A 27,224-nucleotide genomic window follows, 5' to 3' on the forward strand; every position below is an offset into this window, starting at 1 on the left:
AATTTGGACCATACATAATAGCCCACAAATCAATTACTAAATGAAAACATTAAGTAAAAAGTTGATAAGCCCAATTCTACCATAGTTCATGTAAACACATTTAAAAAGATTAACTTTAAATAAATGGGCTTAAAAACTTAAACCCACCTAAAGGCTCTGAAAATCCTTCTTGATTTAATAATCTAATAATCACTGGTGGTTTCCAAAAAGTACTAACGTGATTATCAAATCTATTCTACTTTCATGAAAGTTGTATGAAGCAAAACATCTAAAAGAAAAAGTAAATTATCTGGATTTTAAGCTTAATAAAATTAAAATTTTGTACTCATTCTTGATAAGATCTACTTGAAAATTATCATCATTAATTTAGTAATAATGAGACTTTCATCATTCAGTGGTGAACTGCTTCAAAATCACTAGTATTAGAGTAAGAGTTTAAAAACTATTAGGAGGATACTAGAAACATAATCACTTTGTGTAGTTTCCTTTTGGGAATAAAAATTTCAGTACATTAAAGCTGAGGAAATGAATGTATGTGTTTGAACTAAATACTAAACTTGGACCCTGTTAGAAGATTGCAAAAAGAAAAAAAACAACCAAATAAGTGAAATTTTACAATGTACAATTACTTAAGTGTTATCTCTACCTAAATGTGCACTAATTTAATTAAGATTTTGTTTAAATACTATAATTATCAGGAACACACAAAAAAGTGATTTTATTATCATAGTAAGTAGTAACAAAGCACAGCAAACTGTCATTTAAGACAGTGTCATAGAATCTATGATAAGCAGTATATTGGCTTAAACTAATGCACTATATGCCCCCAGGGAATGATAGGCTTAGACACTGGACTTCAACATCAAAATCTACCCATTAATCTTGACTTAAATATAATCTATTCTGCAGTAAAAGGAAAAATGGGCATTCAATGAATTACTGTTTTTGAAATACTGCACTGGTGCCCATTTACTAAAATCACTTAGGGGGAGACAAGGAGATGGAATACTAGTAAATTTTACAGATTTACTAATTTTACAAAATACGCACTTGATTTTCCCCAAACTTAGCAAGATCATCCCATTTAAGAAAAATTTACAGATTTTAAGTTTTCTTAAAATATCTCTACCCCTAACTCTATTTGAGGACATGTTGCATAAATTAAAATACTGCAATATAGTCTACCTAATTTCAGCTGGAAAAAAGAGAATCATCTATGGAAATATACTGTGGCATACAATATTTCATAGAAAAGGAAACCACCCTCACATTTTGAAAGATATCCAAACTAAACAATTAAATGAGTGAGCTACTCATTTAAATGATAAATTTGGTATTTAACCCTAACGATGTACTGGGTAATTTACCTTTAGTGAATTACTGTAGCACTTGCAACTGTTATGCAGAAAGCTAATGTACATTTCTGTACTGATATAGCTTATATGTATTCAGATGCTATTTGGGAATTCTAAGAAGCAAAGTATAAAGGAAATTAAACCAAATTTATAACCTTATCTGATCTGTGAACTGTGGTGGCTTTAATCCAATTTCCTCATTTAAAATTTTTATGAAGATAAAAAATGCATTATTTTCATCTAAACATAAAAAAATCATAAAGCAAAACTGACTTGCTGTGCTATAATCTGGTGGGCTGAAAATAGATAATGGCATGTTAACAAGGAATTACTACAAGCGGCTACTTAAATATATTCATTTGCTTTCTTTTTGATTGTAGCTATGTGCTAAATAAAAGTAAACCCTTCTATCAAGAGAGTAAGTAAATGTAGAAACATCAGTTCTACAACACCTATTTTTGCTCCTTCTCTTTTCTGAGCAGCAATTAGTAAAGCAACCCCTTCCCCTCCTCCCTAGTGCTGTCAAGCTGTTCAGAGCAGTTTGCAACTTGACAATGGTAGCATTGTGAATGCTCTCTGGGCTTCCTTCCCACAGAGAGTTAAATGGGCAGTTCCTGCTGCCCATGATTGGTGTCCAGTGAAATAATACTCAAGAGCCAGGTTTTATCAGCTTCACGCCAAAGAAGTGAAGCCAGGCAACCCAAGCCTTCATATCATACTGGACCATATGCCAACCCTGATGGCCCCAAAGGTTTATCACTAAGAATCAGGATCCATCATGTCCCTTGTGAAATTTCACTTCACATACCTTATGTGAAATGCAAAGCTTTGCTAAAAACTGAACCTTCTTTACAATTGGCATGAACAGATGGACGGTAACAGTGGTTTGGCAAGCAAAAGTTAAGATAAAAAAAAAATAGGCTGTGTTTGGGAGGAAAAGCAGAAGAAAATGGGGAGATGTGTGGCCCATAGTTTAATTTTAACTCCATTACTAAGTTATTGAAAATTCAATAACAAAAGCCCTTATGTTTAGTAAATGAAAAGAATGGATTAAAAGCATTTAAATTCTTATGTCAAATAAGTTTAAAGACTAACTTCAGTTTTACATCCTTTAATCTTTGCTCTATGAAATTCCCAAATAGCATTAGAATCCACAGTTGTTTTCATAATTAAACAAAGACTAGAATAAAACTTGCACATTATGTAGTAGTCATGGGGAATAATAATGTGAGTACACCCTCGTCACTAACAGCAACAAATAGGGTTTTGATACGGGGGGGCCGGAAAAATCCCTGCTCTAGTATATGTGAAAAATTAATAAGCACAGGTGAAAAATTAATAAAGACAGAAGTAAAGCAACTTCAAAGTTTGGTTGTTTTTAGGGAATAGTTTGCCAATGCCCTGATGGAGTTCTGTGTCTTCCTTCTGGTGCACTGTGATAGCACCCAATTGTCTAGATTGGCATCTGTGAACCATACTGTCACACTAGATTTGACGAAACAGATAAGAGAGTGGTAGTGCTTTCTTTTCCTTTGCTATTTTTTGCCATAAAGCCAATGTACTATAAAGAATAAGATAAATACTTCATTTATCAATAACATGTAAAAGTATAATAATGTATAAAAGCACAATTGTATAGAAGTATTCTATAAGTACAAAGAATTGTTACACAAGAATGAAGCATCTATCATGAGTCTATCATAAGAAATATAAAAATCTCATGCTCTTTTAAAGATAAGAAGTATGTATAAGTACTATCAAACATTGGGAGACCTTCTCAGTATCATTAAGAAAAATAACACTGGCTATTACTGTCACTTGCCTGGCAATTATTGCTCAACAATTTATGATAAAAAATAAAGACTTTATGAAAATAATCAATAAGCAAACTTATATTAGAAAGCCTTCACTAGAAAATGAAAAATAATAAATTCAAATTGTAAACTGTTCTGCTACTCAACAGGTAAAAAGCATACAAAAGCAGAAGGAATTGCCACCTTAGACGCTGGCTAGCTGCCATATTATTACCAGTAACATTAGAAAACTAAGTTTACATTTGTTTTCTTTCTTTCTGCTTGACTACATTATCTGGTTTTGACCTACTTCCTCCCTTTACCTTATATCACACAATAGTGCCAAACTCCCTGTATTTCTTGACCACATCACAATTCTATGCCTCCATACCCATTTACTACCCCTGAAAAACTCTTCCCTGACCTTGTCTGCCTGGTAGAGTCCCATGTGTTTTTGAAGCAATTAGCAGAACATACTTCTTTGGAAAAGCCATTCCTAATTTCCTCCCACCCCACTATCCTCTCCTGCTTACAATTAATCACCCTTCCATACAACTTTGTATATATCACCACTGCTGTACTCTCATCAGTGAATTCATAGGGCTCTTTTTCTCCTGCAACAGACTGTAAGCTCCTTGAAAACAGTGACTCTATCCCTAGCTTTTCTTTCACAGTGCCCCCATACGGAAGGTAGTCAATACAAATTTGGCAAATAAATGAATTATCGGAATTCCTTAGCGATTTTGCTAATACTTAATACTTAAGTTTGTCATTAGTGAATTAAGCCCTTGGTGGAGGATAAAAATTTAAAATATCTCTAGAATTAAAACAATGTTAGTAGAAACAGAAGTTGGCCATGTACTGAAATCATTTTTTGTGAGCTCACAGTTGGAATATAAGAAATTATTGTTGGTCCATATTAGTAAAACATTAAAAATATATAGTCTCAAGAGAACATCAGGGAATTAAATTTTTAGATACTGGTTCAATTCCACAGAATAAACTTTCTTTATATTATCACAAATTTATAACATATCAGAGATTTACATTTATTGCTTTTATATCTTTTTTAAAGGACAAAGTCAGATTTGCTAGACCAACAGTAACATCTTTAAAGGTATGCAATAAAAAATTCCTACAGTGATTGTAAGAAAGCTCCTCAACATACCAATAACATCACCAATAGGCATATATTGCCATTCCTCAAAAAGAATGGCAGAACAAATTAAAACTGATGTAGTAAAGAATATATTAGAGTCACTGCAGAAGTGCTGTACACATTCAGGGCCCCTGTTTAAATAGTAATAAATACATAGGATATAAGGCTTGGCAGCAAAATCCAGGCCAACAGGATGTTTAAGCACAGCAAAAAAGTCTTTAATAGCAATGCCCACATCTTTAATACAGGAGACTTAAATGCTCCAATTACAGAGCATATTGTTAGATAAATAAGAATGTTTTGTCTCCTCTTGGAGAGGTCCTACTACAATGGTTAATATCAATGGCACAATGGTTGTGAGCATTTCAAAGACCACCAAACCTGAATCACTTAGCTGGTGAGATATTTTATCTGAAGAATTATCTTCTCTTCTTTGAAGCACAAATGACCATAATTACAACTTTTAAGAGTATTTAACAACTAACCAATTTGTAAATGAAGTTTAAGACTTTCACTTATAAAGTATGAAGAACAAGGAACTTACAAGATATTGAGTCTCCTACTGGAATCACTAATGTAGGTGGTGCAAATGTTCAAGCAGCAAAATTGGAGACCTCACCAGCGTCTACAGTCACATAGCCGCTACTACTCTCCTGTGGCTACCACTTTCCTCGACCTACAGCAGGAAGTATGAGCCTTCAGGGTGGCAGCCATGCACTGCCTCCTTGGAAGGGACACCAAACTGTATCCTCCCTAAGCCAACATCTGTCACTGTCATCAAGTCAGAGGTGTCTTAGCTCACTTTTCTCCCTACTGGTCCTAGGTTTCCTCTTCTTACTTACCTAGCAAGCTCTTAAGAACTGCAGCCTAGTCAAATACAAATCACAAATTATAAGTTACTACAAAAAAAAAAAAAGAGGTTTTGGGGTTTTTCATTCTTAAAAAAAAATTATGCTAATCATAAACTTTAAAAATATAGATAATAAAAATGTAAGTAAACTTAAAAAATATACTGGCAAATCATTTTTAAATGATTTAGAAATTTTCTGTTAAAGAGAAAAAAATCAATAGTCAAGAATCCATCTGTCCATGAATCCATCCACCCTATCTTATTACGAGATAAGGGCTAGATAAATTTCTAACCCCCTATCATGGGCTAGTCACTGTGCTGGATGTTAGTAAAACAAGGAGGATAAGTAAGACTTGGTAATTTGTGCATACACATGGTAAGTACTATAACAAAATGTTCTGAGGCAGTGTAAGCAATAATTTTGCTTAGTAAAATAATTATTTTTTCCTACAAAGGGTATTTTATTTGGGTCATGAACAGTGAGTATATTAGGTAGAAAAGAGTACAGATGGGCATTTTTTGGTAAAAAATATGGGCCTGAAAGAGAAGAGCATTCAGGGATAATGAATATGGTTTAGCTGGACACATATAGAATGTCCTGGGTGCCAGTGTGGTGGGAGATGAAGGTAAGGATGCGGGGTGAAGCTGGGGAGGAATATAGGTATGTTTGACAAAACTAAAGTGAGAAATATGAGGGTGGGAGGGCAAGATAAAAAGAATTGCTTGCAGGTGGTCAAAAAACTTAGACTTGTTTCAATAAGCAGTCTTTTAGTATAGTTAGCTTTGTGTTTTAGAAGAGTATTTCTGAGCTCTTGCTACATAATAGAGAAGCTGCTTAGTGCTTCATATAATTTCATTTAATCCTTACAACAATCCTGCATTTAGCACTATTATCCTTTACAGATTAAATTAAGGACAGCCCATATTTAATGTTATCTTCTCAGAAAATAACCTACGAAAGTCAGTAGATACATACAATTATGCAGTTTCTCAATGAACTCATTTTCTTTTAACATGAAATGCCAGCAATATTGATGGGCCCCCTCAGAGGTTTTATAATGTTCGATCATAATGAAAGGTAACTGCATTAATGGAGCTAATCAATTACATTTCTTTTAGTTTTGGCTTTCATATTTTTGCAACAGGTTTTTTACATTTGAATAGGACTGCAGGGATAACAAACTGTATGTAACTAACTGAGAAAATGATCATTGACTTCTGGGAATTTATCTGATAAAGTTAAACAGAAACCCAATTCTGACATTTAAGAAAAAGTCAAATCTAAACAGATTAGAAGAAATCAAATAATATTAGTTGTGGTAGGAAAGAACATTAAATCTAGGAACGAAATGTTCTTTAAAGATGTCATTTAATTGTATAATATCCCCCATACTGTACATTTCAGAATATTACATATATACATACATCCAAAGCTCCAAACTTTAAATTACAAGAATTATAAGACATGTTGCATTCCATCTACTTAAACCTCACTCTTTGAGGCCCAGACTTTCTATACATTCTTTCCTGATCTTCTTACTCCAAAGTAATTTCTTGGCCCTTGGAAATATCACAGCATTTTATCTATAACCCTACTATAACATTTTCATTTCATCTTATAATTATTAATGTACATATAATTATCTCCCTATTAAATTATAAGTTTTATGAAGACAGGATTGCCATCTAATCTGTCTTTGCATCTCTCTCGAAATCTTTACTACTACTGTGTAAGTGATTAATAAATATTTTTGAAAGAAGAAAAAAAGAACAGTTCTGTTTCTCTACCTGGTGGTGGTTAAACTAATTCTTCATCATATAGTATATTTATGATCTATGTACTTTACTCAAATTATATTTTACAATAAGAAAGGTTAAAAAGAAGACTTAAGAAAAACAGGACTTGGTTAATTTTTTTGTGTGTGTACCTGACAAAGCAATCATGGTTAATTTTATGTCAACCTGGCTGGATCACAGAACCTAGGTTTTGGTCAAACATCAGTCTGGATGTTGCCGTGAAGTTATATTTTAGATGTGACTACCATTTAAATCAGTAAACTGTGGTAAAGCAGATTACCTTCCATAATGTGGGTGGGCCTCATCCAATCAATTAAAGGCCTTAAAAGACTGAGTCCCCTGAGGAAGGAGGGAATCCTGCCTCCAACTGCTTTCAGACTCAGACTGCAACATCAACTCTTCCCTGGGTCTCCTACACATTTTGGACTTGCCAGCCCCCAACCAACTGCATGAGCCAATCTCTAAAAATAAATCTCTCATGTGGTATTAATCAGGGTTCTCAGAGAAACCAACCGAACCAACAGGACGTGTGTATATATATACATACATAGAAAGATTTACTGAAAACCCTATAGACTGTAACTTCTGAAAATTTCTAGTATAATAAATCTCACATTAAAAAAGAAAAAAACCCCCAACAGTACGTGCATGCTAGCATCATATTAACATTTGTATCTTTAGAAGTCTAAGTCAAATGTCTTTAAAATCAAAACAAATAATTGCTTTAAAATTTTTATTTAAGGAACAGAGTCATGATGGCTAAGGTCATGAAACTAATGCTTTGAAATTATTATTCCTACTGCAAAAAACAAAAACAAAAAACCCAACACTTCAATAGGTAACTAATAAATGATGGCTAAGATCAAACCTGAAACATTCCTCTGGTCCAATGGTTACCCAGAATCTGCCTGGTCTTCCTCTCATGCTGCATTTCAATTCTAATTATATGATCAAACCAACAAACTGAGCTCCAGAGACGACCAAAAAAAAAAAAAAAAAAAAAGTACCTAGCTGACAAAATCAGAGGTTGCAAGAAAATGCTTGCTTTTCAGGTATAAGTAACATAAGAAACAACAAGTGAAGTGAAGGAGAGGTTTCAAAGCTTAAAAGACAGTCATCAATACTGACAGATTACTGTAATTCTGGCTGCCAGCATTATCGATTAGGGCAGCATATGACAATCAATATCGTCCTCATTTAGTGAACAACATTAGATTCATAGTTACAGAAAATGTTCCTAGGATAAAATTTAAACTGTATTTAATGATCATAAATAGCACAATTTATGCTGTGGAATCTTAGTGGGTACTTTTATTGGGCATAAGATAACTGACACAGCAGTAAAATTATCAAAATATAACTGAGTTTATTACTTTTTTTTTGCTCCTTCATTTCTTTTATGAGGATTAAAGTATTAACTTTGGTGGTTTTCAAATTCTACTTCTATCTCAATTTCTGTTGTAATTTATGTTAACTTTATTGATCTGTTTTAGAGTGCAGATTTTCTCCCTAATGAGAACTTAATCTGGACTAATCAAAAATAAACATTTCAAAATCAAATACATTATATTTCTGAAATAGGTATTTATTTTATTTTATTCTACTTCTCAAAAACATTGTAGTTGATTTTCATGCCACTTTACCTGTTCCCCCCTCCCCACATTGTATCTGTTTACTTGACTTAAATAGTTCAAGGAATTGAAATAAGTATTTAAATTAAAAGATATACCTACATTTCAATATCTTAAAATACAAATGTCTAGTTGTAATTTATATTGACTTTCATTTAAAAATCAATCTACCTGTATTAAGTAACTTTCCCCAACATTTAGAATTAATACAAAACTTTGTCCATCTTTGTGAGAAATGATTCTGTGTTCTTCGGATTAGTAAAGGCTATAAGCATGTCTACTTTATACTTAAATAGTATGGGAAAACAATTTCCTATAGTTTCCAAGTCAATAAATATCTAGTATCTACTATCTTGTAATAAAAACAAAAACAACAACAAAAAAAACCAAACAAAAAAATCTGTTTGATCTATCTGATTTAATGTTTTTACACTAAGTGTTCCAGAAGCAATTTCGCTGGTAGAAACTGTTCATGATTTGCTTGAAGTGTTTACGTTTACTGTTTTTATATAAAATTATCTCTTATTCCTAGAATTTTCTCCAATGTACTATCTATTAACTTCTCAGCCAGATTAACTATTGAAAATGTCATGAAGTAGGCCTGAGAATACAGCCCAATGAACCAACCTACCAATCAACCAAACATAAAAATCCAATTAGGTAATTCCTTGGTGTTGGGTAGAGTTGTTTTATATTGACAATAACCTTTAAAATTAACAGAATTAATCACTGCACAAAATAATATAACTTATTATTAAACATTTACTAAGCACATCTAAATCCATTATTTCATTTAATCTTTACAACAATTATGAGATGAGTATGAATATCTTTACAGAAGAAGAAAATGAGGTTAAGAGAGTCTGTGATTTGACCAAGACCACAAGGCAGAGCTCAAATTAAAATTAACGTTTTCTAACTGCAAATCCACCTTTCGTATCTCTAGTGTAACATGAAATCTGAAATAGAAGAATATTAACGTGAGTGGGTGTAGAAAAAAAATTAAGCCATATCCCCAAAACTCTTGATTTGCATTTTAAAAACTACTTGGTAAGGTGTGCATCTTAAATGTTGTTTGTACCTTGGGGCTGAAAATTTGTGTTTGCTCAATAAATCAAGTTCCTGTTTTCTGACACAAGAGGCAAGTAGAATTTTGCATTACAATCTAACCACTTTCCAAAAAGATTTAAGGCATTTTTTAAAGTTCAATCTCTTCCATGTCCACCTCTGTACTCCACTTTCAATTGTGCCTTAAATGAAATGGTGGAGGACACTAAACCTCAGGATAAAATGAACATCAGGATCAGGCAAACTGTGAAAGAGGCAAAGGTCAGAAGCAGATATCCTCAGTGAGGCTAACAATGTAGATAAAATTATTAGTAATAGCCTATATATTCTGTGTAAGATTAGCTACCTTTCTACAGACAGTCAGGAGACAATAAACTGAAAAGTATACTCCAAGAAAAAGACCAAAACTACAAAGCTTTTATGAAAGTATTACAATGAGACGAAAATCAGAAGAATTAAAATTTAGAAAATGTAAATTAGGAAAGGGAGAATTAGTCAGTAGGACCTTCAAACTGGTAAACTGTGGGTATGGGTTTCATGAATCAATCTCCTCGTAGCTTACTCACATCTGAGTGAAGCAACTTTGAAGATTCCACACACCAATGGGAAGAAAATGACCCTGACTTCTGGGTGAGCTCAGCAGGGTTCACAAAACCTCTGAGGGTCTTCTTGAATAGATCTTCCTTAATACTTCAAAACAATCAGCAGACTGCACAGTCTTCAAAACAATGCTCCAAAACAATCAACAGACTGTACAGTCAAAGACAAGTGATTTGGAAAATAAACTCACTTTCTCCATGTCTATACTACTCACTGAACTTTCCCACTGAAATTTCTTTTCAATTGGTAGATCTCTATTTAGTGGATTTCTCCAAATTTTATTTTTGTGATGAATTCAAGCCCCCTGAATCCTTATCATTTCACTGAAATGACCACTTCAAATTTAAGTTTTCAACTTAAAGTGAAGATATAAATGCCACCAATAAGAAATGTTATATAAATGTCATTATTAAGCTTAATCAATGTAACATGCCATGATCCACCTATAATCCCATTTCATAGTGTCAGAATACATGAGAAATTACATAGGAATCAGATTGCTTATGTCGATTTTCATTAAAAGAAGAAAATATACATGGTACACTACCAAGTTACGATAATAAATCCATTTCATGTGGAATGGAACATGAAATATTTTAAAAAGCCTTCCTTTTAAAGCTCAACTTTTACAGTTTATTATGTAAAAGAAAAATAATAATAAAATGTTTTTAAGCATATAGAAAAAGTGTACGGAAAACACAAATTCACTTTAGAAAAGAATATCAGAAAACAATTTAAAATTTAAAACTTTGTGCCAGGCACTGTTTTAAGAGCATTAAACATATTGACTCATTATTAGTTCTCTTAAGACCATGAACTAGAAATCATTCTGATTTTATAGAAAAGGAAACAGAGGCTCAGAGAGGTTAATCAACTTGCCCAAGGCTACACAGCTAAGGAAGTGGCGGTCAGCTTTCAGTCCAGGCATTCTGGTTCCAGAAGCTACGTTCTTAAGCACTCCATGTCCTCTCATACCTCCATGTCTGTTTATGTTGCTCCCTCTGCCTGAAAGGCTCTTCTTAATCTCATCCACATGATTAACTCTTATTCATCCTTCAAGATTGGTTTAATCCTCATGTTTTTCAGAAGTGTTTTCTGATACCATCACCCTTTCCAGCTGAGTGAGAGGCCCCTTGTTATTTATACAGTACTTTGAAATACCTGCGCATTGAAATACCTCTATGACAGCATGTATACTGAAAACAGGATGTTTCCCCAACTAGATTGAGTTCTTTGCAATGACTGTTTTGGTTATTTCTGTAACCAGAATGGCAGAATGCCTGGCACATAATGGGAGTCTAATTAATTAAAGATCAGTACTGATTAAAAGTATATAAAAGAAAATACATCATTCAAATATCATAATTGCTCAAACACTGGGGAGGAACTCCATTTTCTATATATCAATAAACAGAAACTCAAAGGTCTTAACAACACAAAAGAAATATTTATCTTGGAAAGAAAACATATATTAGAGTAGAAATCATACTGTTAAAAAAAAAAAAGGATACAAGTTTTGATACAATGGAATCAGCGATTTCAGAGCACGGCTTGCATTTATAGCTGTTGCTCGAACCATAATGGGTAGAACCTTTCCATTCACAATAGCACCATCAAAAAGTGGACCAAAAAAGGGAACCTGATTGAGAAATTAGAACATAATTTGATTCTCAAATTGCAGAAAGAGTATAAATAAGAACAATCAACATACTTTGCATATGTAAGTGTTTGTTTCCTCTACAGTTCTTCAGTAAAAATACTATTTGAATTGAATTCTTTTCCATACTAGGTCACTCATACTAGGTCAATAAACAAACAAAAAATGCCAAAGGTCTACAGAGTGTCCATTCAAAAGAACCATGTGCTTCATATAACTGACTAAATTTATATATCCCGCCAATTTTCAAATTTTTGTAATCTCAATTGTTTAAAAAAATGTAACACTGGAAGTAAACTCCTTTTTCTCCACTGAGCTAACAAGGCAAAAAGTTTTTCATTATTTTTGTGTGATACCAGCTTCACTGCAGAACCTAAAGCACTTATTATGTGGTTTATTAGAAAAAATATGCATGTATTGATAATTAAATGTTATTTTTGTCAGCTGACTGACAATTTCAGAAGTTATTCCATTTGAATATGGCTGGCACAAATGGCAGTTCTCGAAGTCAAGGACATGAGCTGTGGATAACATAGCTAATATTTTATGTTTTGTAGCCACATGTTTGTTCTATATTCTTCTTCAATTAAAAAAAAACAACAAACCTTTAAAACTGTAAAATAAAACATTCTTAGCTTGCGGTCTGTATGAAATCAGGCTGTGGGCCATAGTTGGCTGACATCTGGTTTAGATAAACTGTAAAAATACTTGGCTATTAGTGAAAATCACATGTGGGAAACAACCCAATTCAAGGAATTCTGAAGATTCATGATCAACTGTCAAAAAATACATTTTCTGGGCCGGCCCGGTGGCACACTGGAGAGTGCGCTGCTTGGGAGTGCGGCGGCGCTCCCCCCAAGGGTTCAGATCCCATGTGGAGACCGGTTCCCGCTCACTGGCTGAGCGCAGTGCGACACCGAGGGTTGCGATCCCGTTGCTGGTCCCCAGTATGGGCGCGACACCGAGGGTTGCAATCCCGTTACCCGTCAGTAAAAAAGACAAAAAGGAAAAAAAAATACATTTTCTGATCAGTAATGGGATTGCAGCTATGAATAGCCACTGCACTCCAGCCTGAGCAACATAGTGGGACCCTATTTCTTATTTAAAGAAAAAAAAAAAAAAGGTTTCCTATAAACAAAAAGAACTCAGTTAAAAAAAAAAAACACACTAAAATACTACCAAACTTTTATTATCTAGAAAGAAAAAAATACTTCTGCAATAGTGTATTTTTTATATATCTATGTCTATCTATCTATCTATATGACACCCAACTATAGAATAGGTAACAGAACTTCTTGGCTTTTTTAAAAAAAAATTTTTTTAGAATTCTCATTTATTAGTGACATGACTAAATAATCATGTATTCTTAATAAGATGTGCCAACTAAAAATATACGAATTATATGTTCCTATTCTAAAGGGAAAGATTACTTCCTACTGTGTCTTTTAGAAAACTGTAATCATTCTCTTAATAAAAAGTAAATCCTTTTGTGAGCTTAGCGTAAGTGAACTTTCGCTGTGCCACTGACTATATATCTCCCATTCAAACATAGTTTCTTGCTATTTATCCTGTTTTAGCTCCCTCTGAACCAGGCTTAAACAATTCACATAGCTGCCAGAATCTGTGTTGCATTTTCCCCATTTTCACAACTTGATGCATAGTCCAGTTTTTCTACTGTAAGATGGACAGACATTTACAAACTCACATAGAACTCAAAATCTATTATTAAAATGGAAGATAAGGAGCTGGCTGGTTAGATCACTTGGTTAAGGAGTGGTGCTGACACCAAGCCAAGGGTTTGGGTCACCCTACTGGCCAGTTGCCAAAACCAAAAAGGGAAAAAAAAAAAAGGAAGATAAGGAGTTCTTACCTCTGGTTTTTTCATTATCTGGATACTGAACATGTGATTTTTCATTGGATATATTACAATAAGGACATCACCAAATTCTGTAGGAATAATTCCTCTCCTGTAGTCTCTAGTATGCTCTGACCAAACAATGTGCACTTCATCATTTCCTAAATGTCTCAACTGGAAAACCAAGAAAATAATTTAAAGTGCTTTATAAAAGCTCTGTGAATATAGTCTACCCCTACTGACAACATACTGTGAAAAGAAATAAAAAAAAATTAATTTCATTTAATCATTTTCACATGTAAAACACAAACACTCAAGGACATTAGAAGACACTGCAGAAAACCAAATAATTCCAGTTGTCCATAGTCAATGAGAAAAAGAGAGAAATTAGATAAAAAAAAAGATTCACGTATAGCCCAAATACTCAACTAGCAACTGCACCAATTCTCTCCTACAAATCTTTTCAAAGATTGTTTAAAATAGTATTTTAATAGTGACTGATTTGAGATTCTTCTTTTTTTCCTGACCATTCTCTGGAAGTGCTAATGAACAGTAAAGTGGCCTGAAGAAGGCAAGAGGAAGAGAAGTAAAAGAAATAGATAATTCATAAATTGGATAATCACCTATTGAGTAAGAGAAAGTTGATTATGTTCGGTTTTTTTTTTTTTTCTGTCCTTTTTGTGACTGGCCGCACCGCGCTCAGCCAGTGAGCGCACCGGCCATCCCTATATAGGATCTGAACCCGCGGTGGAAGCGCCGCTGCGCTCCCAGCACCGCACTCTCCGGAGTGAGCCACCGGGTCGGCCCTTGGTATATATTTTACCTAGCTTTTCTATAGTTATTTGGATACAGTGCAGGTGGGAAAGCCTGGAAGAAAAACTAGAGATAAGTGTCAGTAGTATTTACACTCTGAGCTAACATACAGGCAATTTCTATTTTGGAAATAGTCATTTATTTGGCTTAAAGATCACAAGGTAGGAAAAAAACTTAATGTGTAATTTAAACAAAGAAAGGAGTTAATGCAATTAGTGAAAGATTCTCTTCTGCCATTCCTTAACCCTGGAGTAACTCATTATATCTGTATGTGTATATACATATATACGTACGCATATATATATATATATATATATATACATACATATACATACACATACACAACTTGAATGATATAAATGCAAGACTTGAGCTTTGTGACATTTTTAAAAAGCAAAAAAGATTACTCAACTCAGAAAAGCCATGGCTCTATAATTTCATTTTTTAATCAAAATACTTTAAAAATATCCTTCCTATACAGCCATCCCCATGTGTCAGCTTCCCTAATAGGTTTATGTTAACTGAATACAAAAGAAATGTGAAATAAATTTAACCAGGAGGGATGATCCAATCTAATTTTGATACATTAATGTCATATGCTGTACATGTTACAATAGCAGCCAGATCTAATACTAAGCTCCAGGCTATACTGAGATTTCCAAATGGCAGATTGTTCTAAGTGATATCAAGTATAATTGAAGTAATAAACGGTAGTAAAAGCTGAGCACACTGTCAGGAAGAATTTAAGTATTTACTTTTTAAAATTAAATGAGTTAGGTTAGGAAAGACAAGACAACTGAAATAATGCAGGTCTCAATTTGCAGAAAATTCCTTTTATTTATCTGCTACATTAACCCTTGAACTTTTGCCAAAACTATCTATAATTTCTAGTTGCTCACTTATCTAAAAGAAATGAGAGAAAAGGGCAACAGTACTTTTATCTTTTAACCAAAGCTTGTCTTCAAATATCTTCCATACAGTATTAAAAGTCTGTTATAGAAGTTTAATGGAAAAGAACAACATATTTTGCCAAAATGTCATAATGAAGATTTCTGGCACAGAACCATGCACATAATAAAGTCATTCTCAACATGTTCAAACATTTTAAGGGAAATGCTTCATGTAAATCCCTTATTTATATTCAAATGCTAAAAAAGTAATTACTTTGGGCTGTCATCATGAGGCATGTTTTTATATCTTTAAAACCTGCTAAATAATAATTAAACACAAATTGAGAAACTTCTATAATTGTTGCTACGTGTCTTAGGAATTTTTGAATGACTACTGAAAGAATGAATTTTTAATGGTTAAGAGTTAATAAGAGGGGCTGGCTGGTTAGCTCAGTGGGCTAGAGCACAGTGTTGTTAACACCAAGGTCAGAGGTTCAGATCCTGGAACTGGCCAGCTGTCAAAAAAAAAAAAAAAAAGTTAATAAGAAATTACAAGTGTATGTGTATTTGACGTACATACTCTACATAGAATTTTATGTTTATTTTATGTATTCCTTCTCTTATGGATTTTCAAGATTGTCTGCAGGCTTTCCTATACTCTGAAAACTCTTTAAAGGAGTTCCTACTTTCATGTTTTTGGACCAGATCCTGATTCATTTCTGGCATACGGTACAAGATTTCTGTACATGGGATATGCCTGTTAAAATGACTGGCAATCAAACTACTCTTGCAAATTTATTTCAGCTGCTGCTGATGTCATTTTGGAACTCAAGGAATATAACATAAACCTCAATACATTATAGAATGTTATTACTGGAGAAGATCTTAAAGCTATAATTTCCTACTCAACACAAAAATTCTTGTTGTAATATCCCTGAGAAGTAGATACTCTGCCTCTGCTTGAATACTTCTAAGGATGGGAAGTTCACTAATTCACAAATCAACCCATTTCACTTTTAAAGAGCAATAATCATTAGAACATTTCTTATACTAAGCTAAAATCTGCCTTCCTGAAACTAGTTCTTCCAAAATGAGCCTTACCAAATAAATCTAATATGCATTTTATGTATTATCTTTTCAGATATTTAAAGATTGGCCTAATATAACCTCAATTTTTCTTCCAGGTTAAAAGAATCCTTAGTTCTTCTTCTTATAGTTTACAAACATATTAATTATCCTGGATTACTACTGCTTCTTGGCCTTTTGGCTAAGATCACGTGTATCCTGGATTACTGTCCCAGTTCATTGATGTTTCTATTAAAGTGTCATGTATGGAACAGAATATAATATCAACATATGCTCCGACTAATACAGCAAACCCATAGTGGAACTGTTTCTTCTTTTGCTCTGTTCACTTAATTCTTTTCTATAATTTTCAAAACATTGGCTCAAATGTAACTTGTAGTCAATTCAACCCCAAGTCCTTTTCTTACAAAGTTCTTTTAAGCAGGTACAGTTGACTGCAAGAACTAATGAGAGGATTTCATTTTTATTCTTATTAGATTTTATCTTGCCAGGTTCAGATTATCTTTAAGCCTATTAAGGTCTATTGTTAGCCTGACTCTGCTCTTCTATGTGTTGGTGCTCTCTTTCCCAGAGATTTGCATTATCCTTAAATTCAAATTCTTGTGTCTTCATTTAGGGTTTAGACAAAAATGTCAAATGGGACAGGTCCGGGTAAAAGCCATATAGCAAGTCATTATAGGCTTTCCTCCTGGTTAAAAAAAAAATACCCTACATTTATTACTGTTATTTATTAAGCGCTTACTATTCTAAGTGCTTTGTGATAATTCATTTAATTTCACAACAATGCTACAAGGTAAGTACAATTATTATTACCTCTATATTTAAAGGTGAAGAATTGAAGCTTAAAAGGATGAAGTAACTTGCCTAAGGTACAACTAGTAGGTGGCAGCGCCAGGATGCAAACCCAGGGACTATGGTTCCAGAATCCATACTTTAACCACCTCCCTATTTTGCCTCTTTTTAAATAATTAACTTCCATGTTCTGAATATGATTATACAATCAGTCATGAATATACTTACCAAACTATTATTAACAACACATTTCTTCAACATGTCTGTAACAAATGACTTAGTTAAATGCTTTATATAGTCTATGGTCTTCTCTAATCTAGCAATCCTATTAAAACAAATTCAGTTATTTTGATGTGATTTGTTATGGTGAACTCATGGTGGATCCTAGTGATCACTACTTCATTATCTAAGTGCCCATAAACCATCTGCTTAATAATCCTATTTTGCCAGGCATTGACATGGAGCTTCTGAATGTTGGTAATTTTTGCAGTCTATGCCCTACTCTGTGTCTTTTTGTGAAAATCAGATGTTTGCCCATTGCTATCAATTGAATGTTTGTGTCCCCATAAAATTCAAAGGTTGAAATCTTAATCCCCAATGTGATTGTGTTAGGAAGGGATTACTTCCCCTATAAAAGAGACCCCAGAGAGCTTGCTTCCCCTTCCGCCATGTAAGGTTACAGTGAGATTACAGTCGTCTGTGACCTAGGAAGTGGTCCCATACCAGTCATTTAATCTGCCAGCACTTTGATCTTGCCAGCCTCCAGAACATGAGAAATAAATTTCTGTTGTTTGTAAGCCACCTAGTCTGTGGTATTTCTGTTATAGCAGTCTGAATGGACTAAGACATCCATCTATAGCAATGTTCTCATTCTCCATGATTATCAATAGGGATTCCAGAGTTAATTCTAGATTTCCTCAGTGCAACAAAATATCATTCATCTGGGGCTGGAGGCTAGAATTCATGTAAAGTAACTACACTATCTCTCTCACAAAATCAGCTTAAACTCCTGACTGCCCCATTTCTGTAAAAAGTAACTAACAACTAATTATAACTACTCAGGATCAAAACCTGAGAGTCTTCTTTGATTCCTGTTTTCTTTACTACATGTTTAACAAGCTCTTCATTTTTTAAAGACAGTATTACAGTATAATCCTTTTTTTTTTTTTTTTTTTACTTTCCTTCTTATTTCCTCTGTTGTTACCCTAGATCAGACACTAGTCATGCTACATACTTGAACTGGTTTGTGAGTTCTTTTTTTTTTTTTCCTTTTTGTCTTTTTTACTGACCGGTAACGGGATCACAACCCTTGGTGTCTTTTTTTTTTTTCCTTTTTGTCTTTTTTACTGACCGGTAACGGGATCACAACCCTTGGTGTCTTTTTTTTTTTTCCTTTTTGTCTTTTTTACTGACCGGTAACGGGATCACAACCCTTGGTGTCTTTTTTTTTTTTCCTTTTTGTCTTTTTTACTGACCGGTAACGGGATCACAACCCTTGGTGTCGTGTTGCGCCCGCACTGCGCTCAGCCAGTGAGCGGGAACCGGTCTCCACATGGGATCCGAACCATCGGTGGGAGCGCCGCCACACCCCCAAGCGGCGCACTCTCCAGTGCGCCACCGGGCTGGCCCTGGTTTGTGAGTTCTTAAAGGCCTTCTCTCTTCCCTCTATCCCTCCTTCCTATTCCACCTTCCTTCATTCATTAGCAAATCTTAATTGAGAGCTCACCTAAATGCACTGTGCTAGCTTTTGCAGATGCTGCAATGAGGGAAAACAGACATGGTCTCTGCTCTCAAAGCTTTGATTTCAGTAGTGGAGACAGAGTAAAATAACCAAACAGTAAATGAAAGACTAATTAAAAATACAGATAATGCTCTAAATATACTTCTCTGAATGCAAACAATAAGAACATGGATGTGTAACAGCACTTGAACTAAAAGCTGAAGAACACAAGAAGTTAATTAGATTAGGCAGTTACTTTAGGAGACAGTGGTATACTTCCAAGACCCCCAGTAGATGCCAGAAACAGCAAACAGTACCAAACTCAATATATACTATGTTTTTTCCTAACATACACACCTATGATAAAGTTTAATTTATAAACTAGGCACTATAAGAGATTCAACAGCAACTAATAATAAAATAGGACAATTACAATAATATACTGTAATAAAAGTTACATGAATGTGGTCTGTCTCTCTCAAAATATCTTTACTGTACTCACCCTTCTTATGATCCATCAATCTGATAACTGAGATGGCTACAAAGTGACTAACAGGTGGGTAGCATATATGGTGTAGATAGGGTGGACAAAGGGATCATATATGTCCCAAGCACAGTGGAGCAGACTAGCACAAGATTTTATCATGCCACTCAGAACAGCATTCAATTTAAAAAAGAATTGTGTATTTCTGGAAATTTTTCATTTAATATTTTCGGACCATGGGTAACTGAAACCATCGTAAGCAAAACTGCAGATAAGGGGGGACTACTGAATGTAGAAATTGAAACTTAATATTTTCACTGCTCCAAGCTCCATTCTTTCCCCCACCTTCCAGACATTCATTCTTAGTGAAAAATACGCTGTTATATATGCCTCAATCATGTGAAAAACATACTTTCATACACGTTCTTACAGTCACAAATGTTTTCATACATTCACTTGCTGTCTGGATCATTCATTTTTTGGCAAGAAAAACTTCCTGAAAGCAACAGGTACAGCACGTAGTACTATAACTTAGCAGAGTGGGCATTCAATAAATACTGCTGGCTGTTAAAAAGATAATATAACAATACTTACCTTGGCAATTATTTTTCCCTATCATTACAAAGCATGTACATGTACATTACAAAGCAGTATATAGCATAAAAATATAATTATCTGCAATTATGGCATTTATCTAAATATAGCAATTTGATAATGATAACAGTGTCCCATAGACAGTTCTTTTGGTTTGTGGCTGATATCTATGGTAATTCATTCAACAAACACTTACTAAATACCTTTTAGATGTCTTATTAGATGCCAGGGGTATAGCAGTAAGCAAAAGAGATTAGAAATTCCTTGTCTTAATGACCTTGTTATTCTCATGGGAGGAGTCAGATAAACGTATCCAAAAAAATAAATAAATAAACAGGATAACTTTACATGGTGATAAGTGCTATAAAGAAAATATTATAGGGTAATGTGATAGAGCTCCTGCGTAGAGGGGATCATCTTTAGCTAGAATGGTCTGGAAAGCTCTTTCTGAGAAACCGCCATGTGAGTTTGAGAATACAAAAATGAGAATGAGAAAGCCTAATAACGTGGAGAAAAAACATTTCAAATTGAGAAAATAGGAAGTGTCCATAGCCCCTGAGATGTGAATGAGCTTGATGTGTTGGAAGGTTAGAAGGACAGCCAGTGAGGGCAGATTGTGGTAAATGAAAAGTAACATGAGAAGTGGGCAGGCAGGTAGCCAAATCATGTAGGGCACTGAAGGATATAGTGAGGAATCAGATTTTATTCTACATGCGATGAGAAGCTATCCCATCGAAATTATCCCACTTGCAGTGGTATAATAAATTTGTGTTGAATCATTTTTATTTCCTGATTTCTCTATGCTCTATTCTTATCATCAGTAATATATTTGTAAAAATTGGGGTTAATGGTAGAACCTATTATATAAAAACAGAGTTATCTTGTATAAGGTTAAGTTTCATCTGGGATGAAACCATGAGTATAATTCCATAGCTTTTATTAATGATAATCCTCACTTTTACTAAAACAATGAAAATTTTTATTCATCTTTAAATTTATTATTATTTTTTTTAGTTTATTTTCAAGACTATATTTAGCATATAGTTCTTTGGAAAGTATCTTATACTTCAAGTTTATTTGTATATAAAATACAGAGAAATAGATCTAAAATTAATATTGGACCAAGCAAGCCTACAAGGCTCATTTATTTGCAAAACTATTGTGACCAAACTTCCAGACAAAAAATGAAATGCTGTCCATTACACTAATAGTATTTCAGAGGAACCTGACTTAAGTAAAGTGCTTCTTCCTCCTCTTTTGGGGGGTCCAGGAAATGAAAGATAGACTAGAGAGTCCAACTAAGTATGTTACAATTATCTCAACCTGATCTTCATCAAACTTCTAAAAGGATGATTCAGCTACCTATGAAGCAGAGTATCAGCAAGTGGCTAAAACAAGGAGACAGAGGAAATGAGAGAGGCTCCTGTGAACACTTTATACCAATGCTTACAGCACTTTTGATTTTTAGGGGTGAACACACTCAGTTCTAAGTGGAAATTATTTTTAACCATCTTCCATCAATCTTCCTCAGGTAGAGATAATTTATAGAACAGATGGCTTGGTCTGGGGTTATATCAGGATTTTTGATATGGTGACATAATATTTCTGAGAGAGACTTCGCTAGACTGAATGTTTGGTTAATTTGTTTAAAAAGTATAGTCCACGTGGTAAAAATTCTGCTGCTACTGTCTTGAGCCCTGAAAAAGCTTCTCTTCATAAAAAATAAAAATGTTACACTTAAATAGGTCCAAGGACATTTATTTCTCATTCTGAGAAAATAAAATGTTTAAAAATAATTTATAAAATCACCACATGATATTTTAAATAAAAAGCCAGAAACAAAATTAGTTTTTATAAAATGGATATAAATGATTTTCTCCTACCAAGTTTAAAACAAAGAACTAGAGTCATAAATAATTCTAGCTTGCCAGAGGCATGGCTATTTCTTTATACTGACTGTCGACTATCTAATTTAATTAGAGGTATTAAACTCCATGCTGAGGTCAACAAGCCCTACTTCCTCCAATATTACACTTCAACCAGTGCTCATTAATGTGTCTACTGAATGGATTAACACACCTAAAGATATATGTACAAAGGATGGGGGGACAACCTAATGATAGCCAATTGTTCATTTGCAATAGGACACATGTTCTAGGCCTCAACTTATTACCACTAATGTGGAATTTATTAAATTCAGGAGAAAAAATGCCAATACAGAAAGTGATATTTTATTAAGAACTGGCTATAAGACAACTGGTTTTTATGATTAAGTTTAAACATTTAACCTATTATAAATTAAAGAAAACGATACTACAACAGAGCTAAAATATAAGCCTGTTATGTAGAAAAATCTTACATACTAGGATTTTGAGGAGCAGATTAAGGGCAAGAATCATAGAGAATAGGGAAAAGAGAAAATCAGTACATAGAAAAATCAGTGATTATACATTTAAAAAATTTCTAAGGAAAGAAGGTTAGACTAGTTATACTGAATTATGAGATCAGATAAACATTCCCTTTCTGTTGGACTTAAAAGTTGCTATCATTTCTTGAAGGAGAATGGTAGTGAAAGTATCAGGAGGTATGACATGACTACATTGTTAAGTGAACCACTGCTTCAATTTAGTCTGACACTGATAGAGTAATTTTACTTAAATTGATTTAAATTACTACTTGAGAAAATAAGAAATCTATAATTTCCAAACTGATATTGCTTTACTACATATTGTTTACAATTTTGACAGGCTTTGCTTTCATATGGCAGTTACTATACATTTCAAAGCAGTAACATTTTGAAATTTTCTTATTAAAACAAATGCTTTAAGTTGCTTTATTTAAGTGAAAAAAAACTTACCTAGCCTGGGTAATTTTCCCCTATAATAAACAGGTGCAATTATTTTGATAACTGGAATAATACACATTTTGAAAATTATAAACAAGTGCTTGCATTTTAAGTTACAATACTTCTGGTCTCTTGAACACATGAAATTTTATGCCATGTAATTGCCTGAGTATTTTCTCCTTACTAAGTAATTGGAAAAAAAATACTAGCACTTTTTTACCTGGTAAATTACTAAATAATTTAAAATTAAGAATTAAAATCAAAACTGTTTCTAGGGTATGATGTCAGCAAAATGGCAGACTAGAAGTCTCCAAGCTCTTGTCCCCCCATAGAAACATCAAAAAACCATGATCTTATATATAGAAAACCCCAAGATTCCACACACACACACACACACACACACAAAACCAAACCATTAGAGAGCCAATACATAAATTTGGCAAAGTTGCAGGACATGAAATCAACACATTAAAAATCAGTTGCATTTCTATACACTAACAATGAACAAACTGAAAAGGAAATTATGAAATAATTCAACTTACAGTAGTATTAAAGAAAAAAAACTTAATGAATAAATTTAACCAAGGAGGAGAAAGACCTGTACACTGAAATCTATAAAACGTGGCTGAAAGAATTTAAAGGTGAGATAAATAAATGGAAAGATAAACCAAGTCCCTGGACTGGAAGACATAATACTGTTCAAGATGACAACAGTCATCACCTAAAGTGATATACAGATTCAATGCAATCCCTATCGAAATCCCAAGCATTTTTTGCAGATATAGCAAAAAAAAAAAAAAAAAAAAAAAATCCTAAAATTCATATAGAATATCAAGAGACCTTGAAGGCTAATGTAATCTTGAAAAAGAAAAACAAAGATGGAAGACTCATACTTCTTGATTTCAAAACTTACTACAGTAATCAAAACAGAGACGAACGGGCATAAATACAGACATCTAGACCAATGGAATAGAATAGAGTGGCTTTTCAGAAAATAGTGATGGGAAAACTGGATATCCACATACAAACGAGTAAGTTGGGCCTATATCTCACCATATAGAAAATCAATTCAAAATGGATCCAAGACCTACATGTAAGAGATAAAACTATAAAACTCTTAGAAGAAAATATAGGGAAAAATCTTCATGATATTGGATTGGCGATGATTTCTTGAATTGACACCAAAAGCAGAGGCAATAAAGAAAAAATAATTTGGACTCCATCAAAATTCAAACTTTTGTGCAAAGGATACTATTAACTGAATAGAAAGATGACCCATACAATGGGAGAAAATACAAGTATATCATATATCTGATAAGGGATTAATATCTAGAATATATAAAGCACTCCTACAACACAATAAGAAAAATACAAACAACTAATTAAAAAATGGGTAAAGAACTTGAATAGACATTTCTCCAGGGAAGATATATGAATGGCCAATAAGCACATAAGATGCTCAACATCATCAGTCATTAGGGAAATGCAAATCAAAACCACAATGAAATAACATTTCATGCTTACTAGGAAGTTTATAACTTTTTAAAAAATTTAAAATAAGAAGTGCTGGTAAGAATATGGAGAAATTAGGAGCCCCTATGCATTGCTGGTGGGAATATAAAATGGTAATAGCTGCTGCAGAAAACAGTTTGTCAGTTCTTCAGAAAGCTGAACATACAATTTCCATATGACCCAGCAATTCTACTCCTAGGTATATAGCTCCCCCAAATTGAAAACAGATCTTCAAATAGATGCTTGTATGCTAATATTCACTGCAGTATTATTCACAAGAGTCAAATGTTGGAAACAAGCCAGGTTCTACCAACAGATGAATGGATAAACAAAATCAGGTACATACATACAGTGGCTTATCATTCCACCATTAAAAAAGAAGGAAATTCTACCAGAAATGTACACATTGAGCAGAAGAAATTCAGTAAGAAATAGTTGGAACTAAACAGCATCATCAATCAACTGGATATAACAGACATCTGTAGATTACTTCATGCAATAGCAGCAGAATACAAGTTTCTTCTCATGCTCACATGGAACATTCATGAAGATAGACCATATTCTGGGCCGTCAAACACACCTTAACAAAAATTTTCTAGCTGGTTTGGGGATCTGCACCCATGACCTTGGTGTTATAAGAGGGCACTCTAACCAAAAGAGGACAAATTTAAAAGAATAGAAATTATACAATGTCTGCTCTCAGACCACAGTGGAATTAAATTTAAAATATGTAACAGAAAGATATCTGGAAACCCCCCAAATACTTGGAGATTAATTAAACAACTCACTTCTAAATAATGCATGGGTCAAAGAAAAAATCTCAAGAGAAATTAAAAATATTTTGAACCAAATAAAAATGAAAAAGTTCTGGAAAGGTACAGTGGTGATGGTTGCAAAATACTGTGAGTGTACACTGACCTGGTTAAAATAATTTAAAAAAATAGTTTAAAATGGCTTAAATGATAAATTTTATGGTGTATATATCCTAAAATTTATCATTTTAACCATTTCTAAGTTGTATATATTTTACCACAAACACAAAAAATTCTTTCTATACTTATACAAATGATAAACAACTATTGGTATTCAAGGTTTAATCCCTCAAAATTCTCTAATAAGTTCAGAATCTAATTATTTCACCATTTCAGAGTATAATTTTAATTGGAACTCAATCACTTAACAACTCTTAAGTGGTGCTACAATCTATAAAATTTGTTTTTGTTATGATAAAGGATAGTTAAACATCCATTTCAGATGCTTCTTAAATAATTAAAGACAAACTTTTGTGACTATTTTGAGGGATAAAAAAGCCTTACTGGCTTTCAAGATGGCGACGGGTCTGGAGCGGGCGTGCCAGAAGACAGAGCGAGCCTGAGAAGTGTGCGCTGTGCTGCCAGAGTACTATTTGCATTTCCAAGAGCAACAAAAATTGAATAAACCACTGATCAACGAATCTACAACGATAAAAAGAAACTACAGTCTCGAGGTTTTAGGGCCGATACAAAAGAAGATTCCTGAGAGCGCCCCAACCGCGCCGGGAGACCGAGCGAGCAGCCCGAGGCAACAAAGGCCAGGAAAGACAGCAGCAGTGATGCAGAGACGGAGAGGAAGGCGCTGGACCGGCCCAGCTCTGGGAGCTCTGTGAGTGACCCCCAGCCGAGCCCTGCTTATGAGGCAAACGCCCGCCTGGCTCCCACCTACCACACCAGGCTAGGCACCAGCATCAGCGCTGCCTCCATTTTCTCCGGTGGGGGCGGAGCCGGCCGGCTCAGATCGGGCAGGCCAGCCATCTTCGCTTGGCGCGGCTCCTCACTGAGCCGTGACACTTGTGTGCCTCAGCGTGGGGCCCCCTGGGGCCTGTGGACCAGCCACCAATCCCACTCCACCCATGGATCTCTGGTGGGGCTGGTGGCGTGGGGAGCCCCCGGCCAGCGTCGGGAGGGCAGGGAAGAGGATCCGGTCAGACTGTCACTCCACCACACCTGGGGCTTCGTCCCCAGGTAAACTTCCTGCTTCCGGGAGGCAGATACCATCTCTGTGGCCTTCAGTTCAGAAGAACCCCAGACTGATTTCTGGTTGGGAGAGGGGTGACCGGGGTGCCCCCGAGCCCGCTTGAACCTGCCGGAGAGCTGATGGCCTGAGGGCACCGAGCCGGCTCACGCTGGGGGGATTCAAAGAGGAACTGTGTGCTGTGGGATCCTCCCCCAGGGTGCTCGTGCCTTGGTGTGGGAGATAACTCAACCACACAGGGGTCCGCAATACCGGGGGGAAGGTGGGAGGCCCAGAGAGGGCCTTGACCAGGGCCGCAGGAACGCCCACAGTGTCCGTGGCGGAGGCCTGAGACCCCTTCTGGGCTGGGCGGGGCTGAGAGACGAGGATTGCAGAAGACACACCCCAGCCCTGTACTGAGTGCACAGAGAGGGGAGGGGTCCGGCAAAGGAGGAGGAGTCTCGGGAAAAAAAGACGCACCCTCCGGGTGGCCCCACCGAGTGCACACACAGAGGGGAAATGCCCGGATACCGAGGCGGAGACTTACAAATCTCACACACCCTGTCGGGCCAGCAGGACAGGATCCAGCTGTCAGGGCCAGAACACAAGGAACAGGGAGAACTCCCAGAGCTGACCAGAGAGGAAGCTTCCCGGAAAGGCCCAAGACCCGAGGCAAACACACACATAGAACACTAAGGGCCATCTGAGTAGTCACAGAGGTAGGCATACCAAAT

The 27,224-nt window shown here is 34.9% G+C and overlaps 1 protein-coding gene and 1 pseudogene across 8 annotated transcripts in view; both read right to left on the bottom strand.

The window, feature by feature from the left end:
- Positions 1 to 27,224, bottom strand: part of RALGAPA1 (Ral GTPase activating protein, alpha subunit 1 (catalytic)) — a 252,183-nt gene that overhangs the window by 17,357 nt on the left and 207,602 nt on the right. For all 8 annotated transcript variants that reach the window (XM_008573959.1, XM_008573952.1, XM_008573965.1 and 5 more), the window contains 2 exons: positions 13,781 to 13,939; positions 11,765 to 11,892 (listed from right to left, as the gene is read on the bottom strand). In XM_008573959.1, coding sequence (XP_008572181.1) covers positions 11,765 to 11,892; positions 13,781 to 13,939 — 287 coding nt within the window. The remainder of the gene's footprint in view (positions 1 to 11,764; positions 11,893 to 13,780; positions 13,940 to 27,224) is intronic.
- LOC103591518 lies at positions 4,184 to 11,234 on the bottom strand (annotated as a pseudogene).

This window comes from Galeopterus variegatus, unplaced genomic scaffold (assembly GCF_000696425.1).
Source record: "Galeopterus variegatus unplaced genomic scaffold, G_variegatus-3.0.2 Scaffold54, whole genome shotgun sequence".
In the NCBI taxonomy this organism is placed as follows: domain Eukaryota; kingdom Metazoa; phylum Chordata; class Mammalia; order Dermoptera; family Cynocephalidae; genus Galeopterus; species Galeopterus variegatus.